This window comes from Brachyhypopomus gauderio, unplaced genomic scaffold, assembly GCF_052324685.1.
Source record: "Brachyhypopomus gauderio isolate BG-103 unplaced genomic scaffold, BGAUD_0.2 sc37, whole genome shotgun sequence".
NCBI classification, from domain to species: Eukaryota; Metazoa; Chordata; class Actinopteri; order Gymnotiformes; family Hypopomidae; genus Brachyhypopomus; species Brachyhypopomus gauderio.
The window spans coordinates 3,093,369-3,119,544 of NW_027506867.1; the positions used below are offsets into that span (position 1 = coordinate 3,093,369).

At 41.4% G+C, this 26,176-nt stretch overlaps 1 protein-coding gene across 3 annotated transcripts; it reads right to left on the reverse strand.

The window, feature by feature from the left end:
- Nucleotides 1-1,790: 1,790 nt before the first annotated feature.
- LOC143485693 (uncharacterized) lies at nt 1,791-26,176 on the reverse strand. Of its 3 annotated transcripts, none has more exons than XM_076985226.1 (4): nt 7,933-8,777; nt 7,378-7,653; nt 6,153-6,179; nt 1,791-6,045 (listed from the first exon to the last, which is right to left on the reverse strand). In XM_076985226.1, the coding sequence occupies exons 1-4, from the start codon at nt 7,966-7,968 to the stop codon at nt 5,569-5,571; spliced, it is 816 nt and encodes a 271-aa protein (XP_076841341.1). In that variant the 5' UTR covers nt 7,969-8,777; the 3' UTR covers nt 1,791-5,568. The 3 variants fall into 3 exon arrangements, with proteins under 3 accessions (XP_076841341.1, XP_076841342.1, XP_076841343.1); XM_076985228.1 differs by lacking the exon at nt 7,933-8,777 and adding an exon at nt 26,026-26,176 and having other exon boundaries at nt 1,793-6,045; XM_076985227.1 differs by lacking the exon at nt 6,153-6,179 and having other exon boundaries at nt 7,933-8,780.

Consider the following 26,176-nt stretch of genomic DNA (forward strand, 5'->3'; position numbering starts at 1 on the left):
TGGTTTTGGCACTGTGGGCAGGTGCCAGATCATGCTGGAAAATGAAAGCATCATCTCCATAGAGCTTTTCAGCAGATAGAAGCATGTAGTGCTCTAAAATCTCTTGGTACACAACTGCATTTACTCTGGACTTGATAAAACACAGTGGACCAACACCAGCAGCTGACATGGCTCCCCAAACCATCGCTGACTGTGGGAACTTCACACTGGATTTCAAGCAACTTGGATTTTGCTCCTCTCCAGCCTTTCTCCAGACTCTGGCGCCTTGACTACCAAATGACATACAAAACTTGCTTTCGTCTGAAAAGAGGACTTTGGACCACTCTGCAACTGTCCAGTGCTTCTTTTCCATAGCCCAAGTCAGACGCTTCTTCCGTTGTCTTGAGTTCAGAAGTGGCTTGACCATGGGAATACGGCTATTGTAGCCCATTTCCCGGACACGTCTGTGAACAGTGGCTTTTGATACCTGGACTCCAGCTTCAGTCCACTGTCTTTGAAGCTCCCCCAAATTCTGGAAGCGGCTCTTCTTCACAATGTTGTTAAGGCTGCGGTCATCCCTCTTGGTTGTGCAGCGTTTCCTGCCACATTTCCCCCTTCCAACAGACTTTTTGTGAATGTGCTTTGAAACTGCACTCTGTGAACAGCCTGCTCTTTGAGAAATTTCTTTTTGTTTCTTACCCTCCTGATGGAGGGTGTCAATGATGGTCCTCTGGACAGCAGTCAGATCAGCAGTCTTCCCCATACTTGAGATTTAGTTTACTGAACCAAGCTGAGTGTTTTTCAAGGCTCAGGAAACACTTGCAGGTGTTTCGAGTTAATTAGACGATTCAAGTGATTAGTTGAATAGCCTACTAGGATACTTTTTCAAGATATTCTAATATTTTGAGATAGGATTTGAGTTTTCTTAAGCTGTACGCCATAATCAGCTATATTAAAACAATTAAAGGCTTGCAATATTTCAGTTGATTTGTAATGTATCCACAATGTATGACATTTCATTTTTTTAAATTGCATTACGGAAAATAAAGCACTTTATCACAATATTCTAATTTTCTGAGACAGTCCTGTATATTATTTCTTTAAGTGATAGAATATTTAAAACTTAATCACACTAAATAGTATACGTCTTTTATATCCAGCAGTTTCAAAAACTGAGGAAATACGTTAATAAAATAAAATAAAAAAAACGAAATAAAAAGGAAAATAAAATAAATAAAAGGATAAATAAATAAAATAAAAGGAAATAAAACGTTAGCTGGTACTCCAAAATGGATATCCTCATTTCACCTCCTCGACCCAACACACTCTACAATCACACTCAAATGTTATATTTAACCAATACTTAGCTACCCCGCAAAAATATCGCGTTTAGGTGAAATGGCATTAAGAGAGGAATTTACTATTAATAGGCTGTCAGTCGTTAATGTGAAATCTCGCTAACCGTATTCACGTCGTCTTAGCATAGATTTAGTTCCCTAAATCTGCTTATTAAGAAGTGGATAATTCACTAAAATGCTTTAGTGCACATTTTAATGCACATGTTAATTTGATTCTGATGTCCTTATAATACACAATCTGATTTTTAAGCGTACTAACCTGTAAAAGTGTATCACAGATGGTCCACTGCTCCAGTTTGACTGCGCTGCTTGTATTTGCTGCTAACTTCCGGGAACTACTGACAGGCTCCACGATCCGCCATTGCTGTAAAAAACTGGTCCATTGGAGTGAACGGAGTTGACGCGACTCTCTCTCTATAGGGCTCTGATGTAGGCTATGCATCACATTGTGCTCTGGAGGACAGCAAGAATTTCATGAGCTGTAGGCCTACATGAACAGGCCAAGCTTTTGCTGTTTACACAGCTAGTTTTGAGCTACTGTTGAACTTCGCTCTCTCCACAGCAGGTGGCGCTATAGCTTATAAGCACATGCTCATAGGCAAAAAGCCACATAGGCCTATTCTGACCTGACTGTTCACATGGCCCCTAATCAGAAAAGAATCCGATCTAGGACCACATAGCCTACATTGCAACGTGATGCAAATCTAATGTGAAATTATTGGATAGGTGAGTCTATACAGGACTGAAAAAAAAATCAAATGTGTCCAATTAAAACACAAATACCTACATAATTAAACCAGATTTTGTCACTTCAGGGTAATATGAGCGTAGCCTGAAGACCAAATGTAGTCTTTTTTTCTCCACGTGACAGATTATGATTATTTGGTTGGCAGTACGAATACCAATCAATCATTTTCAATTCTTATTTGGGTCACTTTCAATCTGGATTATGTGGTAAATTACTCGTCATGCAGACCAACCAATGACACTACAACTCCCAGAATTCCCTGTGACCTCCTCCCCTCAATATTAAAGTTCACCTGTTTCCTATTTAAGCACCACTATATAACCTATACATCAGAATATTCAATCACTTCTTTGTGAAGTATTGCTGACAGTATAGCCCACCCTGTTTTTGTTCATTTCCTGAGTCTTCATGGTTTGACCTGGTTTATTGTTCACTCTTCTGTTTTGGCTTTGCCCTTATGTACCCTTTATACTGTTTTGTGAGAATACCAACCTGGGTATTCAAAACGATTAATGCACAGTTTTGTGGTGTTTCCTTGGCATACGCCTGTTATGAACATCAAAGAGGAATTCTACAACATCGCAGGTTTGTCTTTCATTAACAAGGACAAGGAATAAATGAAGCAAAGGAGAAGCAATATATAATGAAATTCATTCCATTTATTTTTTAAGGATTTCCTAGAGTCATTTCCTAAAGTCACGGCCACTTTATTAGGTTCATCTGCCCAACTGCTCACTAACGCCAATGTCGAATCAGCCAATCACATGGCAGCAACTTTATGCATTTAGGCATGTAGACATGGCCAAGACGATCTGCTGCAGTTCAAACCGAACATCAGAAAGGGGAAGAAAGGTGATTTAAGTGATTTTGAACGTGGCATGGTTGTTGTTGCCAGACGGACTGGTCTGAGTATTTCAGAATCTGATGATCTACTGGGATTTTCACACACAACCATCTCTAGGGTTTACAGAGAGTGGTCCGTAAAAGGGAAAATATCCAGTGAGCGGCAGTTCTATGGGTGCAAATGCCTTGATGTCAGAGGAGAATGGCCAGACTGGTTCGAGCTGATAGAACAGTAACTCAAATAACCAGTCGTTACAACCGAGATATGCAGAAGAGCATCTCTGAATGCACAACACATCGAAACCTTGAGGCAGATGGGCTATAGCAGCAGAAGACCACACCAGGTACCACACATGTCAGCTAAGAACAGGAAACTGAGGCTGGAATTTGCATAGACTCACCAAAATTGGACAATAGAAGATTGGAAAAACATTGCCTGGTCTGATGAGTCTCAATTTTTGCTGCAACATTCAGATGGTAGGGTCAGAATTTGGCGTCAACAACATGAAAGCATGGATCCATCCTGCCTTGTATCAACAGTTCAGGTTTGTGGTGGTGGTGCAATGGTGTAGGGGATATTTTCCTGGCACACTTTGGGCCCATTACTACCAACTGAGCATTGTGTCAATGCCACAGCCTACCTGAGTATTGTTGCTGACTATGTCCATCCCTTTATGACCAGTGTACCCATCTTCTGATGGCTGCTTCCAGCAGGATAACGCGCCATGTCATAAAGTGCTGATCATCTCAAACTGGTTTCTTGAATAGGACAATGACAATGAGGTCACTGTACTAAAATGACCTCCACAGTCACCAGATCTCAATCCAATAGAGCACCTTTGGGATGTGGTGGAACAGGTGATTCACATCGTGGATGTGCAGCCGACAAATCTGCAGCAGCTGTGTGATACTATCACGTCAATATGGACCAGACTCTGAGGAATGTTTCCAGTACCTTCTTGAATCTATGCCATGATGGATTAAAGCAGTTCTGAAGGCAAAAGGGGGTCCAACCCGGTACTAGCAAGGCATACCTAATAAAGTGGCTAGTGATGCGTGTATAATTGGTCAGACTGTGTCAATGGAGTGTATAAACAAAAGCATCATTCCACAGTTTATAAACTACAAAGATGTTACTGTTCTGAAACTGTAATGAACATAAGTGTCTGTGTCACAGTGAGGTGGATAAGATTGTCTCACTGTGGTGACCCCAGTGAAGGGGAAAAAAAATAAATATTAAGTATATTAAGTAAATATTAAGAAATGTTAAGAATAAGATATAGTTATGCCATACCATTTTGTACTATATTCTTATACTTCATTTTTATCTGATGCCATGTGTTTCACACCACTCAGATTAGACCTGGAATTAGTAAATGTTCAATTAAAAATTATTTTAAAAACCCAATACAGTATTATAAATGTGGAGAACATATAAAATAATATAATCACGTCCTTTTGCTAAATATAAAAATATAATTTTCTCTCAAGCATTAACTCTGTTGGCAATTTTTTGACATGTTGACTGCCTTTCTCTAGCAGCTGTGGTAGTATTTAATACATTAATACTTCAAGCTCCAGTGGTATGAAATACGATGCTCAGCTGATTTTCGCATTTATGTCCATGGCAAATCTTATTTATCTGCGTTCCATTAAGAATGCCTTTTATATATACGCATGAACGCGCTTCTGTCTGGGTCAACCTACTGAGAGTTGATACCCTGATTACTCCGATCAGCCGTTTTGGAACCAAAAAAACTGAGTATGTCAGAGCGGAGTAAGACAACTCAGAGTTCAGGGTTAAGTTTAGTTTGTTGAACCCGCTTTCTGAAATACCCCCCTGGACTGTTTTTTGTCTTCTCCTCTGACCTGGTTTTGACCCTTGCTTTGTCTGACTATGTTCTTACCCTGTTTACAAAAAGTCTGCATACTTCTGTGAAGTAACATGTACCAGCCATCACATTACTGAAATCTAATACTAATCACCTAATCGTAACCACAGAAATGAGAAGCTTGTGGTGTTGAATGTTCCTACCAATGTATTTAGATGAATCTGTTGTTTGTTTATTTTTTGAGATGTTTAATCTGTTTGTGAAATTGCAGCCAGCCTCCAATGCATTAAAATAGGTGTTAGTTTTAGGATAATGGATGTTTAATGTTGACTTCAATTTTATGATCCATTTGATTTTGATTTTGGGAATTTCCTAATTCATCAGAATATCTACAGAACACTCATCTACAATGTCTGGAATTGGTCTAGATAGAGCACACATGCTTCTATGCATAATGGAGCTTTCTGTGATATTGGTATTGCAGTAACAATGAAAAAGCAAATTGTGTAGCCCTGTTGGAAGTCAATGGGCAGCCCTGACTGGAACGACGGGACCAAAAAAGTAAGACAAAGCAGATTTATTTAAATAATAAATGTACTTAATAATAAAGCTTATTATACTGTATCCCAGGATATATCATATAGGGACATTTTTTGGCAATGCTAAACAGTTAAATAAAATTATTTAGATAGAATAAATATAAAATGTATTTATTTATGTGTGAAAGCATGAGGGGCGGAGACTTCAAAGTCCCAGGATACCAGAGGTATGATAGACATGGGGCTGTGCCAATGATTATGTAGGGAAGTCACCGAGCTCCACGGCCCCTGCAAAGCTTTGCGTGACGCTGGTGGGGGCTCGCCCGTGATGATAGCAGGTACCGGGGCACGCTCCACCCCTGCATGGAGGCCATGCGGCGGCGCATCATCTGGGCCTGCTGGATGCGGTGTTGCAGCTGCCGCTGACGCAGCTTGTGCTTGATGTTGAGGCAGAAGGGCACGGGGCACTTGTTCTCCTGGCAGTGCTTGGCGTGGTAGCAGCACAGGGCGATCAGCTGCTTGCACACGGGGCAGCCGCCCTTGGTCTTGCGCCTGCAGCGCTTGGTGTGCTGCACCACCCGCTTCATCTTCTGGCAGGACGGCAGGGAGCAGTTGGCATCGTGGCACTGGCAGGCGTGCACCAGCGACTGGATGCAGCGCTGGATGCTCAGGCGCCGGCTCTCCTGCGGACTCTTGGAGGCCTCGCTCCTCTGATCATCTAGACTCTGGCAGCTGCTGCACAGGTCCTTTAATGGTCAAAGCAACATGCATATTTGTTTAGTGAATAAAGATAATGTAATGAATATAATTCAAACCTCAGTTCACAAATAGTAAAGTTGGCATTATATCTTACATTTGATATTTCAGTTCCCTCTTTGATCTGTCGCAAAAAAGCACAACAAATTAATAAAACGATTTCTCATTAAGGAAAACCGATGTGGAAAATACAGTCAACAAACCATTGCAACTTTGCTGTCGCTTTTTACTGCGTATAAATTACACAGTATGGCTAATTTATTTTATTTTAATTATTAATTACCATGAGAAGACAGCAGAGTAAAAACGGACATATTGTCAAATAACAATCACAAACTGATTAAATATCAAGTAACTTACAGACACAGAATCTTTTAAATGTAATAGACACAATCCTTTAATCCTTATTTTGCCCCACTAAGTGTGCTCATACACGTAACAGAACTCCCATGTATGAGTAAAACTGAAGCGTGCGATTTAAGAATGAATATAGTCGTACGAGTGGTTAGAGCCCAATTTACTATGTCTGGTAGTGAAGGATATCAAGTTGTGTCATCCAAAATAAATAACTGTCGGATTTAGGTACTACATTTACATTTACGGCATTTTAGCAGACGCTCTTATCCAGAGCGACTTACAAAGATCTAGATCTGTGAACAAACACTTTTCCTGTTCAAGGTACGAGACGTCATTCAGTAAAAAAAAAAGTGAAAGTATGTACTCAGTCTTTTAAATTAGCACTGTCATGATTTTATAATCATGTAATATAATTAAGTTTTATGTATAATTATAATTTTACTACCCTCAAATATTCATCAAAGGTCCGCCAGAAAACCGATCTCAAAGTTGTTGACGGGTAAGTGGAAGTGGGACGCAAGCGCGAATCTTTACATTATTTATTAAGAAAACAAACACAATCAGCAACAACAAAAAACATCTAACGAAAAAACCCTGGCACACAGAGTAACAAAGACATAGAACCAAAACAGCAAATATATCTTAGCATAACCATAAGACGCAATACACAAGGACTTGCAAACAAAATACCAAACACAGAATTTAACAACAAGACTAACAAGGGACTTTAAACAGGTGAAACCATTTACACAGGGGCATGGCAGGAGGTGGACAAACCATAACTAAGCCGTGACAGGGAGAAAGGGGAGGGGCTAAAGCAAACCAAAAACAAGATAAGCAAGTGGGGTGGAGCTAAACGTGACAAAAGTAACCAACTATTACCAAAAAATCCCTTATGTAAACAAAAGAAAAAACCAGCAACTTTCGTTAATAAAAACCATGTTTACATGAAACTGTATTGATACCTGAAGCTTGAGGACGTCCGTTTGCTGTGGCAGCGACTGTTGCTGTTGTGCGGGCTGTGGCTGGGGCAGTTGCTGCTGCTGGGGCTGGCTGGCGTGGTACTTGGCTGTCCTCTGTTTGATGAAGGCCGCCATGAGCTGCGGGTTGGACTTGAGGATGTTGAGGACCTGCTGCTGTTGCTGTGGCGATCTGGGCAACTTGAGCGTGCGCAGGAGATCCTGAATAACGTTGGGGGTGATGCTGCCGGGCCTCTGGTGCGCCTGGGACATCACTAGTCTCTGTCATGGAAAAACAGTATTTGGGTGAGTTAAGACATCTTACCGAAAGGAATAACAACTGTCTGGTTTCTTGTTTAGGAAAAAATAAAACAAAAACAAAACAAACAAAAAAACAAACTTGATCTGTGAAAGAACATTATTTTCCTATTCAAGGTTATAGTTAATAATGTTCAAATGTAAAAGTGAAAGTATGCCCTCCGTGTTTTAAATAACCACCGTCACAATTTTAGTCATCCATCCATCCATCCATTATCTACCGCTTATCCAGGTCCGACTTACTGCCAGCAATGCGAGCCAATCTCCTGCTCTGATCATTCCTTCCACGGTGCGACAATATCCTCAGTCGAGGTCAACAGCTCCCCACCCGCACTGTAAACAGTGTTGACAGAGTACTGCTTATCCCTTCTGAGGTGCCGGACGGTTTGCCAGAATTTCTTTGAGGCCGACCGATAGTCCTCCTCCATGGCCTCACCAAACTCTTCCCAGCTCCGAGTTTTTGCTTCTGCCACTGCCTGAGCCGCCGCATGCCTGGCCTGCCGATACCTATCAGCTGCCTCGAGAGTCCCAGTGGCCAACATGGCCCGATAGGACTCCTTCTTCAGCTTGACGGCATCCTGTACTTCCGGTGTCCACCATCTGGTATGGGGGTTGCCGCCGCGACAGGCACCAGTGATCTTGCAGCCACAACTCAGTACAGCAGCTTCAACAATAGAGTCGGAGTGCATGGTCCACTCAGACTGCATGTCCCCTGACTCCCTCGAAAGCTAGGAAAAGCTTTCCCGGAGGTGGCAGTTGTAGATCTCCCTGACAGAGTGCTCAGCCAGACGTTCCCAGCAGACCCTCACAATACGTTTGGGTCTTCCAGGTCTGTCCAGCCCCCTCCTCTTCCAGCGGATCCAACTTACCACCAGGTAGTGATCAGTCGACAGCTCAGCCCCTCTCTTTACCCGAGTGTCCAAAACATAGGGCCGGAGATCAGATGAAACGACAACAAAGTCGATCATCGACCTCCGACCTAAGGTGTCCTGGTGCCAGGTGCACTTGTGGACACCCCTATGTTCGAACATGGTGTTCGTTATGGACAAACCATGACTAGCACAGAAGTCCAATAACAAAACACCACTCTGGTTCAGATTGGGGGCCGTTCCTCCCAATCACGCCCCTCCAGGTGTCACTGTCATTGCCCACGTGAGTGTTGAAGTCCCCCAGTAGAACAATGGAGTCCCCTGTTGGAGCACTTCTCAGTACCCCTCCCAGGGACTCCAAGAAGGCTGAATACTCTGTGCTGCTATTTGGTCCATAGGCACAAACAACGGTCAGAGCCCTGCTCCCAACCCGAAGGCGAAGACAGGCAACCCTCTCGTTCAACGGGGTAAACTCCAACACATAACGAGTAAGCTGGGGAGCTATGAGAACGCCCACACCAGCCCGCCGCCGTTCACCATGAGCAACTCCAGAGAAATGAGGAGTCCAGCCCCTCTCAAGGAGCTGGGTTCCAGAGCCCATGCTGCACGTAGCGGTGAGTCCAACTATCTCTAGCTGGTACCGCTCAGCCTCCCGCACAAGCTCGGACTCTTTTCCCCCTAGTGTGGTGACATTCCACGTCTCAACAGCTAGCTGCCCTGTCCAAGGATCAGGCCGCCGAGGTCCCCGCCTTCGGCTGCCACCTAATCCACACTGCACCGGCCCCCTACGATAGCCTCTGTGAGTGGTGAACCCACAGGAGGTTGGGCCCACGTCACCAGTTCGGGTTGAGCCTGGCCGGGCCCCGTGGGCAAAGGCCCGGCCACCAGGCGCTCGCTTACGAGCCCCAATCTTGGGCCTGGCTCCAGGGTGGGGCCCCGGCTGCGCCGTACCGGGCGACGTCACTGATCTTTTATTGATGTCGTTGTTCATAGGGGGTCTTTTTTAAGTCATTAAATCTTCTTTACAACATAATAATTTTGTTATCCTCAAATATTCATCAAAGGTCCATCACAAAACCAAGTTCACCGTAAGAAACTATTACAAAAGATAAACCTGCTACTTCCATTAATAAAAACCATGTTTACATCCAGTGATGGCTAAGTTACCTTGAAAAAGTAATCCGATTACTGATTACAGATTACTCCTTTTAAAAGTAACTTAGTTACGTTACTTATGTTTGGATTAAGCAGAAACTGCTTAATCCAAAAATCCAGAGGAGGGAAACTTTATTGATAACGCAACGCTGGCGCGCGCCGTCGCCACCCCCCCAGTGTCACTTAAAGGGCAAAACTCGCCGTGAGGAGTAGTAGTCGCTACAGTATCTCCTGACATTACGTTTGTGTAGCTGCGTGGTATTATTTGTAAATTTATTTGTAAACGTAATACAAGCGAACTGTTCAGTCAAACAGCTTGTGAAACGAAATAACATTACAATTTCAAGCATTTTAATGTAGGCGACGTTAGTCAAAATTCCAGCACTTTTCAAACGTGGAACACAAAGCAACATTAAAATTCATCAGGTAAATGTTCCTTCCCCCGTTTTTGAGGGGTGTTTCTTTATACTACCACATATAGTTTCGGGAGGACACTGCAAAAAATGACTTGTAAAACGTGCTCGCGGTTTCACAGGGTCGCGCGCAGGGTGCGGAGTCGAGCGCTCAGACGCAAAGTATAACTGAGCCAAGAAGAAAGATAAAATATATATTTTCACTAAGGAAAATAAAAATAGTAGTGCTGTCAATTCCAGGTGCCGCGATTAAAAGTCCTCACCAGGATTTTGCTCAAGCTTGCTAGATTTTCTAATTAGCAATCCAGGTAAAATTAGTGGAATCAACACAATCTAGGAAGCCAGAGCTAAATCCTGGTGAGGACTTTTAATCGTGGCACCTGGAATTGACAGCACTAAAAAATAGTAACGCACAGTTATTTGGATAAGTAACTTTAATCTGATTACTGGACTGGAAATAGTAGCGTGTTATATTACTCGTTACCAAAAAAAAGTGGTAAAATTAGAGTAACGCGTTACTTAGTAACGCGTTACTGACATCACTGTTTACATCAAACTGTATTCACACCTAAGACTTGAGGATGGGTTAATAAAAGCTTTGTTTACACGAAACTCTATTGATACCTGCTATAAAATCGATCAGTCTTACCGCTGCAGACGTCATGTTTGAATGAACTACAGAAGTTTGTTTCCCCAGTTTACTAAATAGCAGCAACGTGAGAAGATAAGAGACGTGGGTTCTTTAAGATGAGCTGAACCTTGCCTTGGTGCAGTGGTGGCAGGAGGGAGCAGGGATGAAGAGACGCGTTGCGTTTCCGTTTTAGTCGATTAATTGTTGTTTCAAAACGACCCATTATCTGATTTTTGTATCCAAATAGGAACGTGGAAGACATGAATCTGTCTGTTATCTTGATTTTACATACGACGTTAAGAACAAAAAACGAGAAACAAAAACAAAAGTGTGAATACAAAAGGCACACGAGAGGCCTGGGTGCAGTGTGTGTGTGTGTGTGTGTGTGTGTGTGTATTGTTTCTCAGGCTGGGTATAGTGACAGAGCAGAGAGTTGTCAAACTGGACGTTGGCACCGGGCCTCTGGTACAATGTCATGGTAAAGCAGTACATTATATGTTATGAAATCTAGGAATAAAAAACGTGTTTCCTTAACAGAATGATGTTGTCCAAAACCTTGAATAGGAAAAAGTGTTCTTTCACAGATCTATTATATAGTAAGTAAGTAAGTGTGTCATATTTGTCAGTTGTGATTTTTTTCACCCCAATCTAAATTTGTCCTCCGCTTTTACCCATTTGTACACTATAGATTACTAGGGGGCTGTGGTGCACACGTGACCAGAGCGGTGAGCAGCCCTAGTCCGGTGCCCAGGGAGCAGTTGGGGTTAGGGGCCTTGCTCAAGGGCACTTCAGTCATGGCCTCAGGCCTAGGAATCGAACCCACAACCCTCCGGTCACAAGACCAGTTCCCTACCACAGGACCATGACTGCCCATGACCACAGGTATGGTAGTGGACCTGACTACCCAGGGCCCGAGTAGAGAGAGGGGCCCATTTTGCTCATGTGCTCATTTACTGGCATTTATAGGGGCCCACTGACATTGAGAGTGTACAGGGCCCAGCATTTGCTGCTACACCCCTGCCCATGACTGTCAACAATGTAATATTTTTAAAAGTAAAAAATATGTGTATATCCAGGGCCGGCCCTTCCATTAGGCGACATAGGCAAATGCTAGGGGCGCCCTCGCATGCATGCGTTTTTTTTTTTTTTTTTTTTTTTTTAACAAATGAACAATTAATAAATGTGAAAACAAGCAAATTCCACATAATCATAATTTCATTGTTTAATAATATTAGTCAAATTAATAGTTCTTATAATAACAACACACGACACCTATCACCCGCGCCAACCCGCTGTAACGTAGCTCGCGCTACGGAGCAAGGAGGCGGACACAAATGCTGAGAAGAGCGAGATTTATTAAAGGGCATACCATCATCGGAGTCTGAGAAACAGTCCGGGGTCATTACGGGAGGGCAGTCAGAATAACACAGGTAGACAGGCATGATGAAACGGGGAAACACGGAACAGGCAGATAACACAAAGTACGAAAACACAGAGCAAACTCATGAGCGGGACCAAACAGCGAACAGGAAAGAACAAAGCACAACTGACCGAGTGAACAAAACCATCGATACGGACATGGGCGAAACAAGGACTGATATACAAGGAACATAACAAGACACAGGTGACAAGGATCAAGACACGGGCGTGGTGGACAGACAGAGACCGGGGCAACAAACAAGCAAGGCGGGGTTAGGGGCCCGGAATAACAGAAAACACGAGGAACAGACATTGGAGTGACAGCGGGGAGAGGGGGGGGGGGGGGGCGTAGCCCTACGTGACACCCGCCCTCCCCCACACGCTCTGCGCACCTCTTTACTGTTTCTCTGTACACCACAGAGTGAGTGACATCTCCTCATAAAGACCTCAAAAAGGCAGAAGTCCTCTGGTGCCCAGGGTAGTAAAAGGAGAAAAGTGGAGGAAGAAAGGCGACAAAAAAACAGGTAATAATATAGCCGCAAGCGGCAATTGGCGGGTTCACACACGAATAGGCCACTTGGCTTCAATAGGCAATAGACCCAATAGGTCCTTTAGACGCAAAAGAAGCTGTTTGAGTGGAAAAAATGCACAAATAAATCAATGTGCAAAAAAATGTTCAATTGGGGCACTAAAGGCCCAAAAGGATCAAAATAATGTGTATTGGCAAAATGATTCAAATCACAGAACTAAATCACATGCTGAGATCAGCTTTGTGTGTGTTTTTGTGTGGTGTTTCATGTGAGCAATAGTTTTCAGTTCGTTTCAATGTATGGCCACTAGATGGAGCCCAAGTACTACCATACTGATATCTCATTAATCTCAGTAATGCAATATGACATTTTGGTGAATTAAAAGGTTCATTTCTGGTCAGGCAGTGCACTTTTTGTTATAAGATGCAATTGCAATGTTATAGAACTTATTGATCTGGATCATACAAGACCAATTACTTGTCTGTATTCTGCATAACAAGATTGCAGCATGAGTTTTTATGTTTTCTTAGGTTTTTGGGTACTGTAGCGCCCCCGACAGGCCAATTTGAACCAAACTTGGCATGCCTCACAAGGACTTCAGGATATAAAAGCCTTTTAAATTGGGAGTTGATTGCATACATGGTTTATGAGTTATAGCAATATAGGTCATATATGGCATGGCCACAATGATATAATGGGAAAATGGACCAATCAGAAAAATAAAAATCCAAAATTTTTTTAATCACTTTTTACCTACAGAGTCTACTGATTATGCTCATAGCAATTTTGCCATAATTGGATCAAATTCCTATGACTAGTTCTTAAAGAGCTATTTTCAAACAATTGATGAATGTGACAAAAGTCTGCATTTTTTAATAGGACTTGTAATTGCAAAGTTGTCAGGTCTACTGCAAGGAATAAAAAGAAACAAGTTGCATGTTCCTAAGTGAAAATTTGGAGGAGTTATGCATGATTTTCACAAATAGCGCCACCTAGTGGCCAAATGTTTCAAAACTGCACAGCATGACACATAGTCCTGAGATATGCACAGTGGTGAGGTTTGATGTTGTTTGGCCAATGGTAAGTCTGTCAAATGGCCAATTAATTCAAATAAAAATTAATTGGCTCATGGCGGCCATGTTTTTTGAGTGATGATGTCATCATTGTGTGTCTTGATATCACTTGGGCCCCTGATGATGCCTGTAAAGTTTTGGCTTGATGTGACTAATGGTTTCTGAGATACAGTTTTTCCCATGTTATAGCGCCCCCTATTGGACAATCGTGGCCAGCTTTGACGTATGACCTCGTAGTCATGTGCCCTAACAACGGTTAAAATTTTATGAAGATCGGTCAAAGCGTTGCTGAGATATGGCTGTTTAAGTAAATTTGGCCACGCCTCGGAGCTATTGATTGACATGTGACAACCAGACTGTATGCAAATCTCAAAATGTTTTTAAGCAACTTTGATAATGAGATTCTCCTGAATATTTTGACACCAAGGTTGTGGTGATCCGATGAAAAACCAGGGACTAGTACAAAAAAGTAGGTTTTGCATATTATGCAAATTAGCAAAAAATCTAAGTAGGCGGAGCTTAATGGTTCTTGAGGCTTTTTTGTTTGGCTTGAGCCAAGGAATCCATCAGAAGTGGAATTTTGTTTCTAGGCCCTACGGTTTGGGAGATAAGGACCAAAACGCAAAATGGTGCGCTATAGCGCCACCATCAGGCCAATGTGGGTCCCTGTCTCTATTTCTCTCATTGCACACCTGCTGCACCTTGCTGGCAAGTTTGGTCTTTCTGGGCCTTACGGTCTAGGCTGCAGTATGCGTTTTACAGGGGGAAAAATAATAATAATAATAATAAGAAATATAGCCGCAAGCGGCAATTGGCGGGTTCACACACGAATAGGCTTCTTGGCCTCAATAGGCAGAGGCCCAAAAGGTCCTTTAGACCCCAAAATGTGAAAAGAAGCTGTTTGAGTGGAAAAAATGCACAAATAAATCAATGTGCAAAAAAAGGTTCAATTGGGGCACTAAAGGCCCAAAAGGATCAAAATAATATGTATTGGCAAAATTATTCAGATCACAGAACTAAATCACATGCTGAGATCAGCTTTGTGTGTGTTTGTGTGGTGTTTCATGTGAGAAATAGTTTTCAGTCAGTTCCGGTGTTTGGCCACTAGATGGAGCCCAAGTACTATCATACTGATATCTCATTATTCTCAGTAATACAATATGACATGTTGGTGAATTAAAAGGTTCATTTCTGGTCAGGCAGTGCACTTTTTGTTATGAGATGTAATTGCAATGTTATAGACCTCATTGATCTGAATCATACAAGCCCTATTACTTGTCTGTATTCTGCATAACAAGATTGCTGCGTGAGTTTTTATGATTTCTCAGGTTTTTGGGTACTGTAGCGCCTCCGACAGGCCAATTTGAACCAAACTTGGCATACCTCACAGGGACCTCAGTGTATAAAAGCCTTTCAAATTGGGAGTTGATCACTTACATGGTTTATGAGTTATAGCAATAAAGGTCATTTATGGCATGGCCAGAAGGATATAATGGAAAAATTGACCAATCAGACAAATAAAAATGCAACATTTTTTCCATATGTAGTTAACTACAGTGTCTACAGATTATGCCTATGCCATTTTTGCCATCATTGGATCAAATTCCTAGGACTAGTTCTTAAAGAGCTATTTTCAAACAATTGATGAATGTGACAAAAGTATGCATTTTTTAATAGGACTTGTAATTGCAAAGTTGTCAGGTCTACTGCAAGGAATAAAAAGAAACAAGTTGCATGTTCCTAAGTGAAAATTTGGAGGAGTTATGCATGATTTTCACAAATAGCGCCACCTAGTGGCCAAATGTTTTAAAACTGCACAGCATGACGCATAGTCCTGAGATATGCACAGTGGTGAGGTTTCATGTTGATTGGCCAATGGTAAGTCTGTCAAATGGCCAATTAATTCAAATAAAAATTAATTGGCTCATGGCGGCCATGTTTTTTGAGTGATGATGTCATCATTGTGTGTCTTGATATCACTTGGGCCCCTGATGATGCCTGTAAAGTTTTGGCTTGATGTGACTAATGGTTTCTGAGAAACAGTTTTTCCCATGTTATAGCGCCCCCTATTGGACAATCGTGGCCAGCTTTGACCGTTGACCTCGGAGTCATGTGCCCTAACAACTGTTAAAATTTTATGAAGATCCGTCAAAGCGTTGCTGAGATATAGCTGTTTAAGTAAATTTGGCCACGCCCCAGAGCTATTGATTGACATGTCACAACGACACTGTATGCAAATGTCACAATTTTTTCCAGGAATATTGATAATGAGATTCTTCTGAACATTTTGATACCAAGCTTGTGGTGATCGGATGAAAAACCAGGGACTAGTATAAAAAAGTAGGTTTTGCATATTATGCAAATTAGCAAAAAATCTAAGTAGGCGGAGCTTAATGGTTCTTGAGGCTTTTTTGTTTGGCTTGAACCAAGGAATCCATCAGAAGTGGAATTTTGTTTCTAGGCCCTACGGTTTGGGAGATATGGACCAAAACGCAAAATGGTGCGCTATAGCGCCACCATCAGGCCAATGTGGGTCTCTGTACTTTAGCACGGTCTCGCAAGGAGACTACACCATTCTGCCAAGTTTGGTGTCTCTGGGCCTTACGGTCTAGGCTGCAGTATGCGTTTTATGCGGAGAAAAATAATAATAAGAAGAAAAAAGAAAAATTCGAGCAATTACAATAGGTTTCCCACACTACGTGTGTGAACCCTAAATATAGCCGCAAGCGGCAATTACGGGGTCCAAGCACAGGGTATGGGCACCATCTGGCACGCCTGAGATGCGTAAGCATGTGTGTGTAATCACTGGGTAGGTATGGGTGAAGCAATGTGTATATGAAACCTATAGGTAGGCCATTGCATGTGTGTGCATGTGTAAGAAAGATGTAGGGGTAATTCAGGAAATTCTAGTATAGCGCCACCTAGTGGTGCAATTCCCGTCATACTTGAGTATGTCTTAGAGGGTGTGTAGATGAACATAATATGTGAGTTTCATGTTGATTGGCTTATGATAAGCTTGTGAAATGTGAACTGAAAGCTGATTGGTCGATAGCGGCGGCCATATTGGACATATGATGGTGCAGGTCAAGGACCTGTGTCATAGGTGCATATAGATGATGCGTACCAAGTTTGGAGTTATTTGGCCAATCGGTGTGGGCAGGAGAGTTTTTTGGCCGTTATAGCGCCACCTAGGTGTGCATGTCTGCCAAAATGTATGTACCGGTCTAGACACCCAATAGGTACATGTGTGTGAAATTTGGAGTGAATACATGAAAGTATGCCTGAGATACAGCAGAATATGTGGATTTTTGGCGAAGGAATTTTCTACGCTTGACTTGTGATGCATGTGGCCACGCCCATGTGCAGAAATGTGCACTTTGGCTCCATAACAATTAAAGTTCAGACTCTTGTGAGCGCCTGGATACCACATATGTGCATGTATGTGAAAAATCCAGGGACTAGTACGCGCTCAAAAATTTGTGCAAATTTGCATATTATGCAAATTAGCTCGACATGTAAGGGGCGGAGCATATGGCTTCAATGGAACTTTTTTTAGATGAGCACATGCCTGATCAGGTGAAGTTTACATTTTGTCTCTAGGACATACGGTTTAGGAGAAACACCAGTTTAAACTTTTTCATGCGTTTTTGTGCGCTATAGCGCCACCTATGGTCGGATCGGGCTGGCGCGTTGCGCCTGAGTAGCGGAGAGGAGTACTACAAGTTGGCCAAAGGAGAAGTCTGTAGGTCTTACGGTTTAGGCTGCACAACGCGTTTTAAGGCAGAAAAAAAATTGGCATATGAAAAGCTTGTGAAAGGTGTACTGAAAGCTGATTGGTCGATAGCGGCGGCCATATTGGACATATGATGGTGCAGATCAAGGACCTGTGTCATAGGTGCATATAGATGATGCGTACCAAGTTTGGAGTTATTTGGCCAATCGGTGTGGGCAGGAGAGTTTTTTGGCCGTTATAGCGCCACCTAGGTGTGCATGTCTGCCAAAATGCATGTGCAGGTCTAGACACCCAATAGGTACATGTGTGTGAAATTTGGAGTGAATACATGAAAGTATGCCTGAGATACAGCAGAATATGTGGATTTTTGGCGAAGGAATTTTCGACGCTTGACTTGTGATGCATGTGGCCACGCCCATGTGCAGAAATGTGCACTTTGGCTCCATAACTTTTAAAGTTCAGACTCTTCTGAACGTTTTGATACCACATATGTGCATGTATGTGAAAAATCCAGGGACTAGTACGCGCTCAAAAATGTGTGCAAATTTGCATATTATGCAAATTAGCTCGACATGTAAGGGGCGGAGCTTATGGGTTCAAATGTATTTTTTGTAGAATGGAAGATGACTGATCAGATGCAATTGGAATTTTTTGTTTATGACATACGGTGTAGGCGTGACAATTTTTTGCGCTCTATAGCGCCACCTATGGTCGGATCGGGCTGGCGTGTTGCGCCTGAGTAGCGGAGAGGAGTACTACAAGTTGGCCAAAGGAGAAGTCTGTAGGTGTTACGGTTTGGTCTGCACAACGCGTTTTAGGGCAGAAAAAGAAGAATAATAATAAATATACCTTTGGCAGAATTTGTCAGAAGTTGTGAACATAGCAGCAGGAGAGCTCTTGTTAATGCCCCACATGTAAACCCCACTCTTTAACCCTTTTCATTTAGCTGACAAAATCTGTCACATGTGAATCTCAAACAAACCAAAGAGTGATGGCTTACTATACAATAAAATAACACAAATATTCTTATCTTTGCCTGTTCATGATGTTCTCATCCCTACTCTGACATGTTCTCACTGTTGTGCTCATAGCAGGGAGGCCACTAGGAATGTGTATCTAACAAGACTTTGATGATAAGTAAAGCATGCAGTTATATAGAGGTTGTGTGTGAAATGTGAATTACATATCTCTGTCCTCTCTTATGTCATTTCAGGATGTATAGAGGGCATGAGTTGAGAGTGTGGATGGAAAAATGAAGCTAAATATCAGTTAGTGTGTTGGAAATGGCTAGAGAAATGTATATATGAAGCATATAGGAAGTCATGTGTGAGGGTGTGTGGAAAAAAGAAGCTAAATATCTGTATATTAGTCACTGGGTAATTGGTAGTAATGGCTAGAATTAGTGTGTATGTAAAACCTATAGGCCAGAGAGGCCTTTGTTTTTGTGAGTGCATGTGAAAGAGAGAGAGGGGGAGGGAGAGCCCAAGGGTTGTAAAATGTTAGAAGGATGGGGGAGTGGAGGAGGGGGGCAGCGTGTGCGAGAATGGCACGTGCGTGTGGGCTGAGCAGTTCTCGTCTTCTCCCTGCACAGCTCAGTATGGAAAATGAAAATATTCACTGTAGAGCTGTTTGTGGACGGATTTGGCTCAAACTTGGCAAACAGCACATCAATGGTCATGTGAATGTGGATGTCAATTTTCATAACAATCAGACATACTATGGCGTAGTTATTGAACTGTGAATTTGATGTGTTACAATGGTAGCATTGTGATGCATATGAAAAATATTAATTTGTGAAAACCTTAGGATTTTCTCCCTAATCTTAGCATTTCAGAGTCTGCTGAGTATTACAAGGTGTGATTTAAAGGTGATGGAGTTAAAATGCTAGGACTAGTATGAAAATGACAAGTTATATATATTTGATAATAGTGAAAAAGTGGTACATTTTTGCAAAGCACATGTAATTAGAAAGTTGCTAGGAATTCTGCATACAATCATATGAGTGCAAGCATTTCTTGATAAGTGAAAATATGTAGGAGAAATTCTGGATTTTCTAGTATAGCGCCACCTAGTGGTGCAATTCCCTTCTAACATGAGTATGTCTTAGAGGGTGTGTACATGAACATACCATGTCAGTTTCATGTGTATGTACCTATGGTAAGTTTGTCAAATGGCCAATTAATTCAAAGTAAAATTTATTAGCTCATGGCAGCCATGTTTTTTGAGTAATGATGTCATCATTGTGTGCCTTGATACCACTTGGGCCCCTGATGATGCCTGTAAAGTCTTGGCTTGATGTGACTAATGGTTTCTGAGAAACAGTTTTTCCCATGTTATAGCGCCCCCTATTGGACAATCTGGGCCAGCTTTGACCTGTGACCTCTGAGTCATGTGCCCTAACAACTGATAAATTTCCATGAAGATTGGTCAAAGCATTGCTGAGATATAGCTGCTGAAGTAAATTTGGCCACGCCTCAGAGCTATTGATTGACATGTGACAACCAGACTGTATACCAATGTCACAGTTTTGTTGATATTCCTTGATAAAGAGATTCTTGTGAATATTTTGACACCAAGATTGTGGTGATCAGATGAAAAACCAGGGACTAGTATAAAAAAGTAGGTTTTGCATATTATGCAAATTAGCAAAAAATCTAAGTAGGCGGAGCTTAATGGTTCTTGAGGCTTTTTTGTTTGTCTAGAGCCAAGGAATGCACCTGAAGTGGAATTTTGTTTCTAGGACCTACGGCGTGGGAGATATGGACCAAAACGCAAAATGCTGCGCTATAGCGCCACCATCAGGCCAATGTGGGTCTCTGTACTTAAGCATGGTCCCGCAAAGAGACTCCACCAATCTGCAATGTTTGGTGTCTCTGGGCCTTACGGTCTAGGCTGCAGTATGCGTTTTATCAGTAGAAAAATAATAATAAGAAGAAAATATAGCCGCAAGCGGCGATTGGCGGGTTCACACAAAAAAAGGCAAAAAAGCCCAAAGGGTCTTTTAGACCAACAAATTGGCCTCTTGGCCTCAATAGGCAAAAAGAAGCCCAATAGGTCCTTTAGACCCAAAAGTGAATAGAAGCTGTTTGAGTGAAAAAAATGCATAAGTAAATCAATGTGACAAAACATTCATTTCAACTGAGGCACTAAAGGCCCAAAAGGATCAAAATAATGTGTATTGGCAAAATGATTCAGATCACAGAACTAAATCACATGCTGAGATCAGCTTTGTGTGTGTTTGTGTGGTGTTTCATGTGAGCAATAGTTTTCAGTCAGTTCTGGTGTTTGGCCACTAGATGGAGCCCAAGTACTACCATACTGATATCTCATTAATCTCAGTAATGAACTAGGACATTTTGGTGAAATAAAAGGTTCATTTCTGGTCAGGCAGTGCACTTTTTGTTATGAGATGTAATTGCAAAGTTATAGACCTCATTGATCTGAATCATACAAGCCCCATTACTTGTCTGTATTCTGCATAACAGCATTGCTGCATGAGTTTTTATGATTTCTTAGGTTTTTGGGTACTGTAGCGCCCCCGACAGGCCAATTTGAAGCAAACTTGGCCTACCTCACAGGGACCTCAGTGTATAAAAGCCTATTAAATTGGGAGTTGAGCACTTGCATGGTTTATGAGTTAAAGCAATAAAGGTCATTTATGGCATGGCCAGAAGGATGTAATGGAAAGATTGACCAATCAGAAAAACAAAAATGCAACATTTTTTCCATATTTATTTAACTACAGTGTATACAGATTATGCCTATGCCACTTTTGCCATCATCGGATCAAATTCCTAGGACTTGTTCTTAAAGAGCTATTTTCAAACAATTGATGAATGTGACAAAAGTATGCATTTTTTAATAAGACTTGTAATTGGAAAGTTGTCAGGTCTACTGCAAGGAATAAAAAGAATCAAGTTGCGTGTTCCTAAGTGAAAATTTGGAGGAGTTATGCATGATTTTCAAAAACAGCGCCACCTAGTGGCCAAATGTTTCAACACTGCACAGTATGACACATAGTCCTGGGATATGCACAGTGATGAGGTTTCATGTTGATTGGCCAATGGTAAGTCTGTCAAATGGCCAATTAATTCAAATAAAAATTAATTGGCTCATGGCGGCCATGTTTTTTGAGTGATGAGGTCATCATTGTGTGTCTTGATACCACTTGGGCCCCTGATGATGCCTGTAAAGTTTGGGCTTGATGTGACTAATGGTTTCTGAGAAACAAATTTCCCCATGTTATAGCGCCCCCTATTGGACAATCGTGGCCAGCTTTGACCTGTGACCTCTGAGTCATGTGCCCTAACAACTGATAAATTTTCATAAAGATAGGTCAAAGCTTTGCTAAGATATAGCTGCTGAAGTCAATTTGGCCACGCCTCAGAGCTATTGATTGACATGTGACAACCAGACTGTATACCAATGTCACAGTTTTGTTGATGTTCCTTGATAATGAGATTCTTGTGAATATTTTGACACCAAGATTGTGGTGATCAGATGAAAAACCAGGGACTAGTATGAAAAAGTAGGTTTTGCATATTATGCAAATTAGCAAAAATCTAAGTAGGCGGAGCTTAATGGTTCTTGAGGCTTTTTTGTTTGTCTGGAGCCAAGGAATGCACCTGAAGTGGAATTTTGTTTCTACGACCTACGGGGTGGGAGATATGAACCCAAATGCAAAATGCTGCGCTATAGCGCCACCATCAGGCCAATTTGGGTGTCTGTACTTAAGCACGGTCCCGCAAACAGACTACACCAGTCTGCCAAGTTTGGTCTCCCTGGGCCTTACGGTTTAGGCTGCAGTATGCGTTTTATGCGGAGAAAAATAATAATAATAAATATAGCCGCAAGCGGCGATTGGCGGGTTCACACAAAAAAAGGCAAAAAAGCCCAAAGGGTCTTTTAGACCAACAAATTGGCCTCTTGGCCTCAATAGGCAAAAAGAAGCCCAATAGGTCCTTTAGACCCAAAAGTGAATAGAAGCTGTTTGAGTGGAAAAAATGCATAAGTAAATCAATGTGACAAAACATTCAATTCAACTGAGGCACTAAAGGCCCAAAAGGATCAAAATAATGTGTATTGGCAAAATGATTCAGATCACAGAACTAAATCACATGCTGAGATCAGCATTGTGTGCGTTTGTGTGGTGTTTCATGTGAGCAATTGTTTTCAGTCAGTTTCGGTGTTTGGCCACTAGATGGAGCCCAAGTACTATCATACTGATATCTCATTAATCTCAGTAATGCAATGACATTTTGGTGAATTAAAAGGTTCATTTCTGGTCAGGCAGTGCACTTTTTGTTATGAGATGTAATTGCAATGTTATAGACCTCATTGATCTGAATCATACAAGCCCCATTACTTGTCTGTATTCTGCATAACAAGATTGCTGCGTGAGTTTTTATGATTTCTCAGGTTTTTGGGTACTGTAGCGCCTCCGACAGGCCAATTTGAACCAAACTTGGCCTACCTCACAAGGACTTCAGTGTTTAAAAGCCTTTCAAAGTGGGAGTTGATCACTTACATGGTTTATGAGTTATAGCAATAAAGGTCATTTATGGCATGGCCAGAAGGATATAATGGAAAAATTGACCAATCAGACAAATAAAAATGCAACATTTTTTCCATATTTAGTTAACTACAGTGTCTACAGATTATGCCTATGCCATTTTTGCCATCATTGGATCAAATTCCTAGGAATAGTTCTTAAAGAGCTATTTTCAAACAATTGATGAATGTGACAAAAGTATGCATTTTTTAATAGGACTTGTAATTGCAAAGTCGTCAGGTCTACTGCAAGGTATAAAAAGAAACAAGTTGCATGTTCCTAAGTGAAAATTTGGAGGAGTTATGCATGATTTTCACAAATAGCGCCACCTAGTGGCCAAATGTTTCAACACTGCACAGTATGACACATAGTCCAGGGATATGCACAGTGATGAGGTTTCATGTTGATTGGCCAATGGTAAGTCTGTCAAATGGCCAATTAATTCAAATAAAAATTAATTGGCTCATGGCGGCCATGTTTTTTGAGTGATGAGGTCATCATTGTGTGCCTTGATACCACTTGGGCCCCTGATGACGCCTGTAAAGTTTGGGCTTGATGTGACTAATGGTTTCTGAGAAACAAATTTCCCCATGTTATAGCGCCCCCTATTGGACAATCGTGGCCAGCTTTGACCTGTGACCTCTGAGTCATGTGCCCTAACAACTGATAAATTTTCATAAAGATAGGTCAAAGCATTGCTGAGATATAGCTGCTGAAGTCAATTTGGCCACGCCTCAGAGCTATTGATTGACATGTGACAACCAGACTGTATACCAATGTCACAGTTTTGTTGATGTTCCTTGATAATGAGATTCTTGTGAATATTTTGACACCAAGATTGTGGTGATCAGATGAAAAACCAGGGACTAGTATGAAAAAGTAGGTTTTGCATATTATGCAAATTAGCAAAAATCTAAGTAGGCGGAGCCTAATGGTTCTTGAGGCTTTTTTGTTTGTCTGGAGCCAAGGAATGCACCTGAAGTGGAATTTTGTTTCTACGACCTACGGGGTGGGAGATATGAACCCAAACGCAAAATGCTGCGCTATAGCGCCACCATGAGGCCAATTTGGGTGTCTGTACTTAAGCACGGTCCCGCAAACAGACTACACCAGTCTGCCAAGTTTGGTCTCCCTGGGCCTTACGGTTTAGGCTGCAGTATGCGTTTTATGCGGAGAAAAATAATAATAATAATAAGAAAGAAGAAAAAACCTAACAATAACAATAGGTTTCCCACACTACGTGTGTGAACCCTAATAAGAAAGAAAAATCCGAGCAATAACAATAGGTTTCCCACACTATGTGTGTGAACCCTAAAAATCTCAGCAATTACAATAGGTTTCCCACACTACGTGTGTGAACCCTAATAATGGTAATATGTGGTGAATTAACACTATACCATTGGCGAACCGTCAGGGACTTCAGCGCCTTCTCTGAAGGTTAATTGATCTTAAAAAGGATCTTAAATCTATTATATGTAATATATGTTAATAATTCACCACAGGGGCGAGGCTAGGGTATTTTTAGTGGTGCTAGAGCACCACCGTGAGGTTGCTCAGCACCCCCTGGCTCAACACATTTTTTAAATATTATATTATGCAAAAAACTTGCTCTGCACCTGTGCAATACTTTGGTATTGTGCCTCTGTGAGCACTGGGGGCTGGGCACCCCTAAAGACCAGATCCTAAAATCGCCCTTGCTTCACCAATAATTTGTATTTTTCCTATAAATCGGCTTTCAAATCCACTTTTCGTACTTCAGCAGTGAAATAAAAAAATCAACCAATCAGAATATTTCACACCGTTGTTTCTAGGTAAAAGAGAGAAAGGACCTTTTACATTCAGAGCTAGTTTGGCAGTTTTATCAACCAATCACATTATCGAATTAGAATCGTGGGGGCGTGTTCTAATGTCTCTCATTTTTATTTGAAACAAATCCAAAATGTTGCCAACAACTGTAGCTGTTGTGTTTTTCTTTGAAACCAGCTCGCTTGACTCACAAAAACTGCCACTGTCATCATACTGCCCAATCCTAGTAGGTCTTATGATTAACTTAGATCAGCAAGTTTTAAAATAAATATAAATTAAAACACATATGCTTCTCTGTTCATTGCAGATGCACTTTTGAAATAATAATGTTGCAGTAGGCAAATTGCCCTGATTTGCACTGGTGGTAGCTGTTGTTTTTTAGTAATTTTTATTTATTATTAATATTTAAAAGTTGTTTTCTGCACTACGTTATGTAAAATAATTTTTAAATATTTTTTGTGCAACACCTTTATATTTATTGCTTGTTATATGGTAATATTTAAGTCATTTGCTTTTTATTTGTTTCTTTAATAGTGACACAATCAACCCAATGATTGATGATGCAGGGGGCACCAACCAAAATCTCGCCTAGGGCACCACATTGGTCAGGGCCGGCTCTGTGTATATCAATTAGTTATATCAAAAGTCAAAGTCTTCTCTAATGGTACCCTCAACGTTTATGCTACACTACCCATTTGGATCGTAATATGTTCTTTATAGTTAACTTCTGGCCAAATCATTTTCCAGAGAACGAGAACTACGTGCATTTTTTTCTAAGAAACGCACATTTTAATATATATATTTAAATAGAATTACTAGATTCTATTCCAAAAATAGAATTTTAGCTATGTATGTTGTGGGATATTGCGTTTTTACATCATAAACAACGTGAAATAAACAACGTGTTTCTTTCTTAGATCTTAGGTCTTTCCTCTTTAAAAAGACGTCGTTCAGTTCTAAAGTTAAAGTGAAACTAGGTCCTCGACTTTTAAGTTAGCGCAGTCATAATTTTATAGTAATCAAAACCAAGCAGATCAAATTTAACTATTACAAAATATACTTTACGCTTACGAAAGCTCAACCTGCTATTTCCGTTAATAAAACTATGTTTACAAGAAACCGAAACAGTAACTACTGTAAAAATGGACAGTCTTACCGGTGCAGAAGTCTTGTTTACATGAACTCCTGGAGTTTGTTTCCCTTTTACTAAACAGAGCAGCTACATGAGAAAGCGTGATGAGGCAGAGCTGATCAGATATCTGAAGATCTACGGATCCGGGTAAGCTCGAGAAGAGTTGAACATGTGA

Coding starts and splice junctions, on each gene's coding strand:
- LOC143485693 (XM_076985226.1), bottom strand. CDS start 7,968: ATGATCAGAGCAGGAGATTGGCTCGCATTGCTGGCA. Junction 6,180..7,377: donor CGGACGTCCTCAAGCTTCAG/GTATCAATACAG, acceptor TTTTTGCGACAG/ATCAAAGAGGGAACTGAAAT. Junction 6,046..6,152: donor AGGGAACTGAAATATCAAAT/GTAAGATATAAT, acceptor TGACCATTAAAG/GACCTGTGCAGCAGCTGCCA.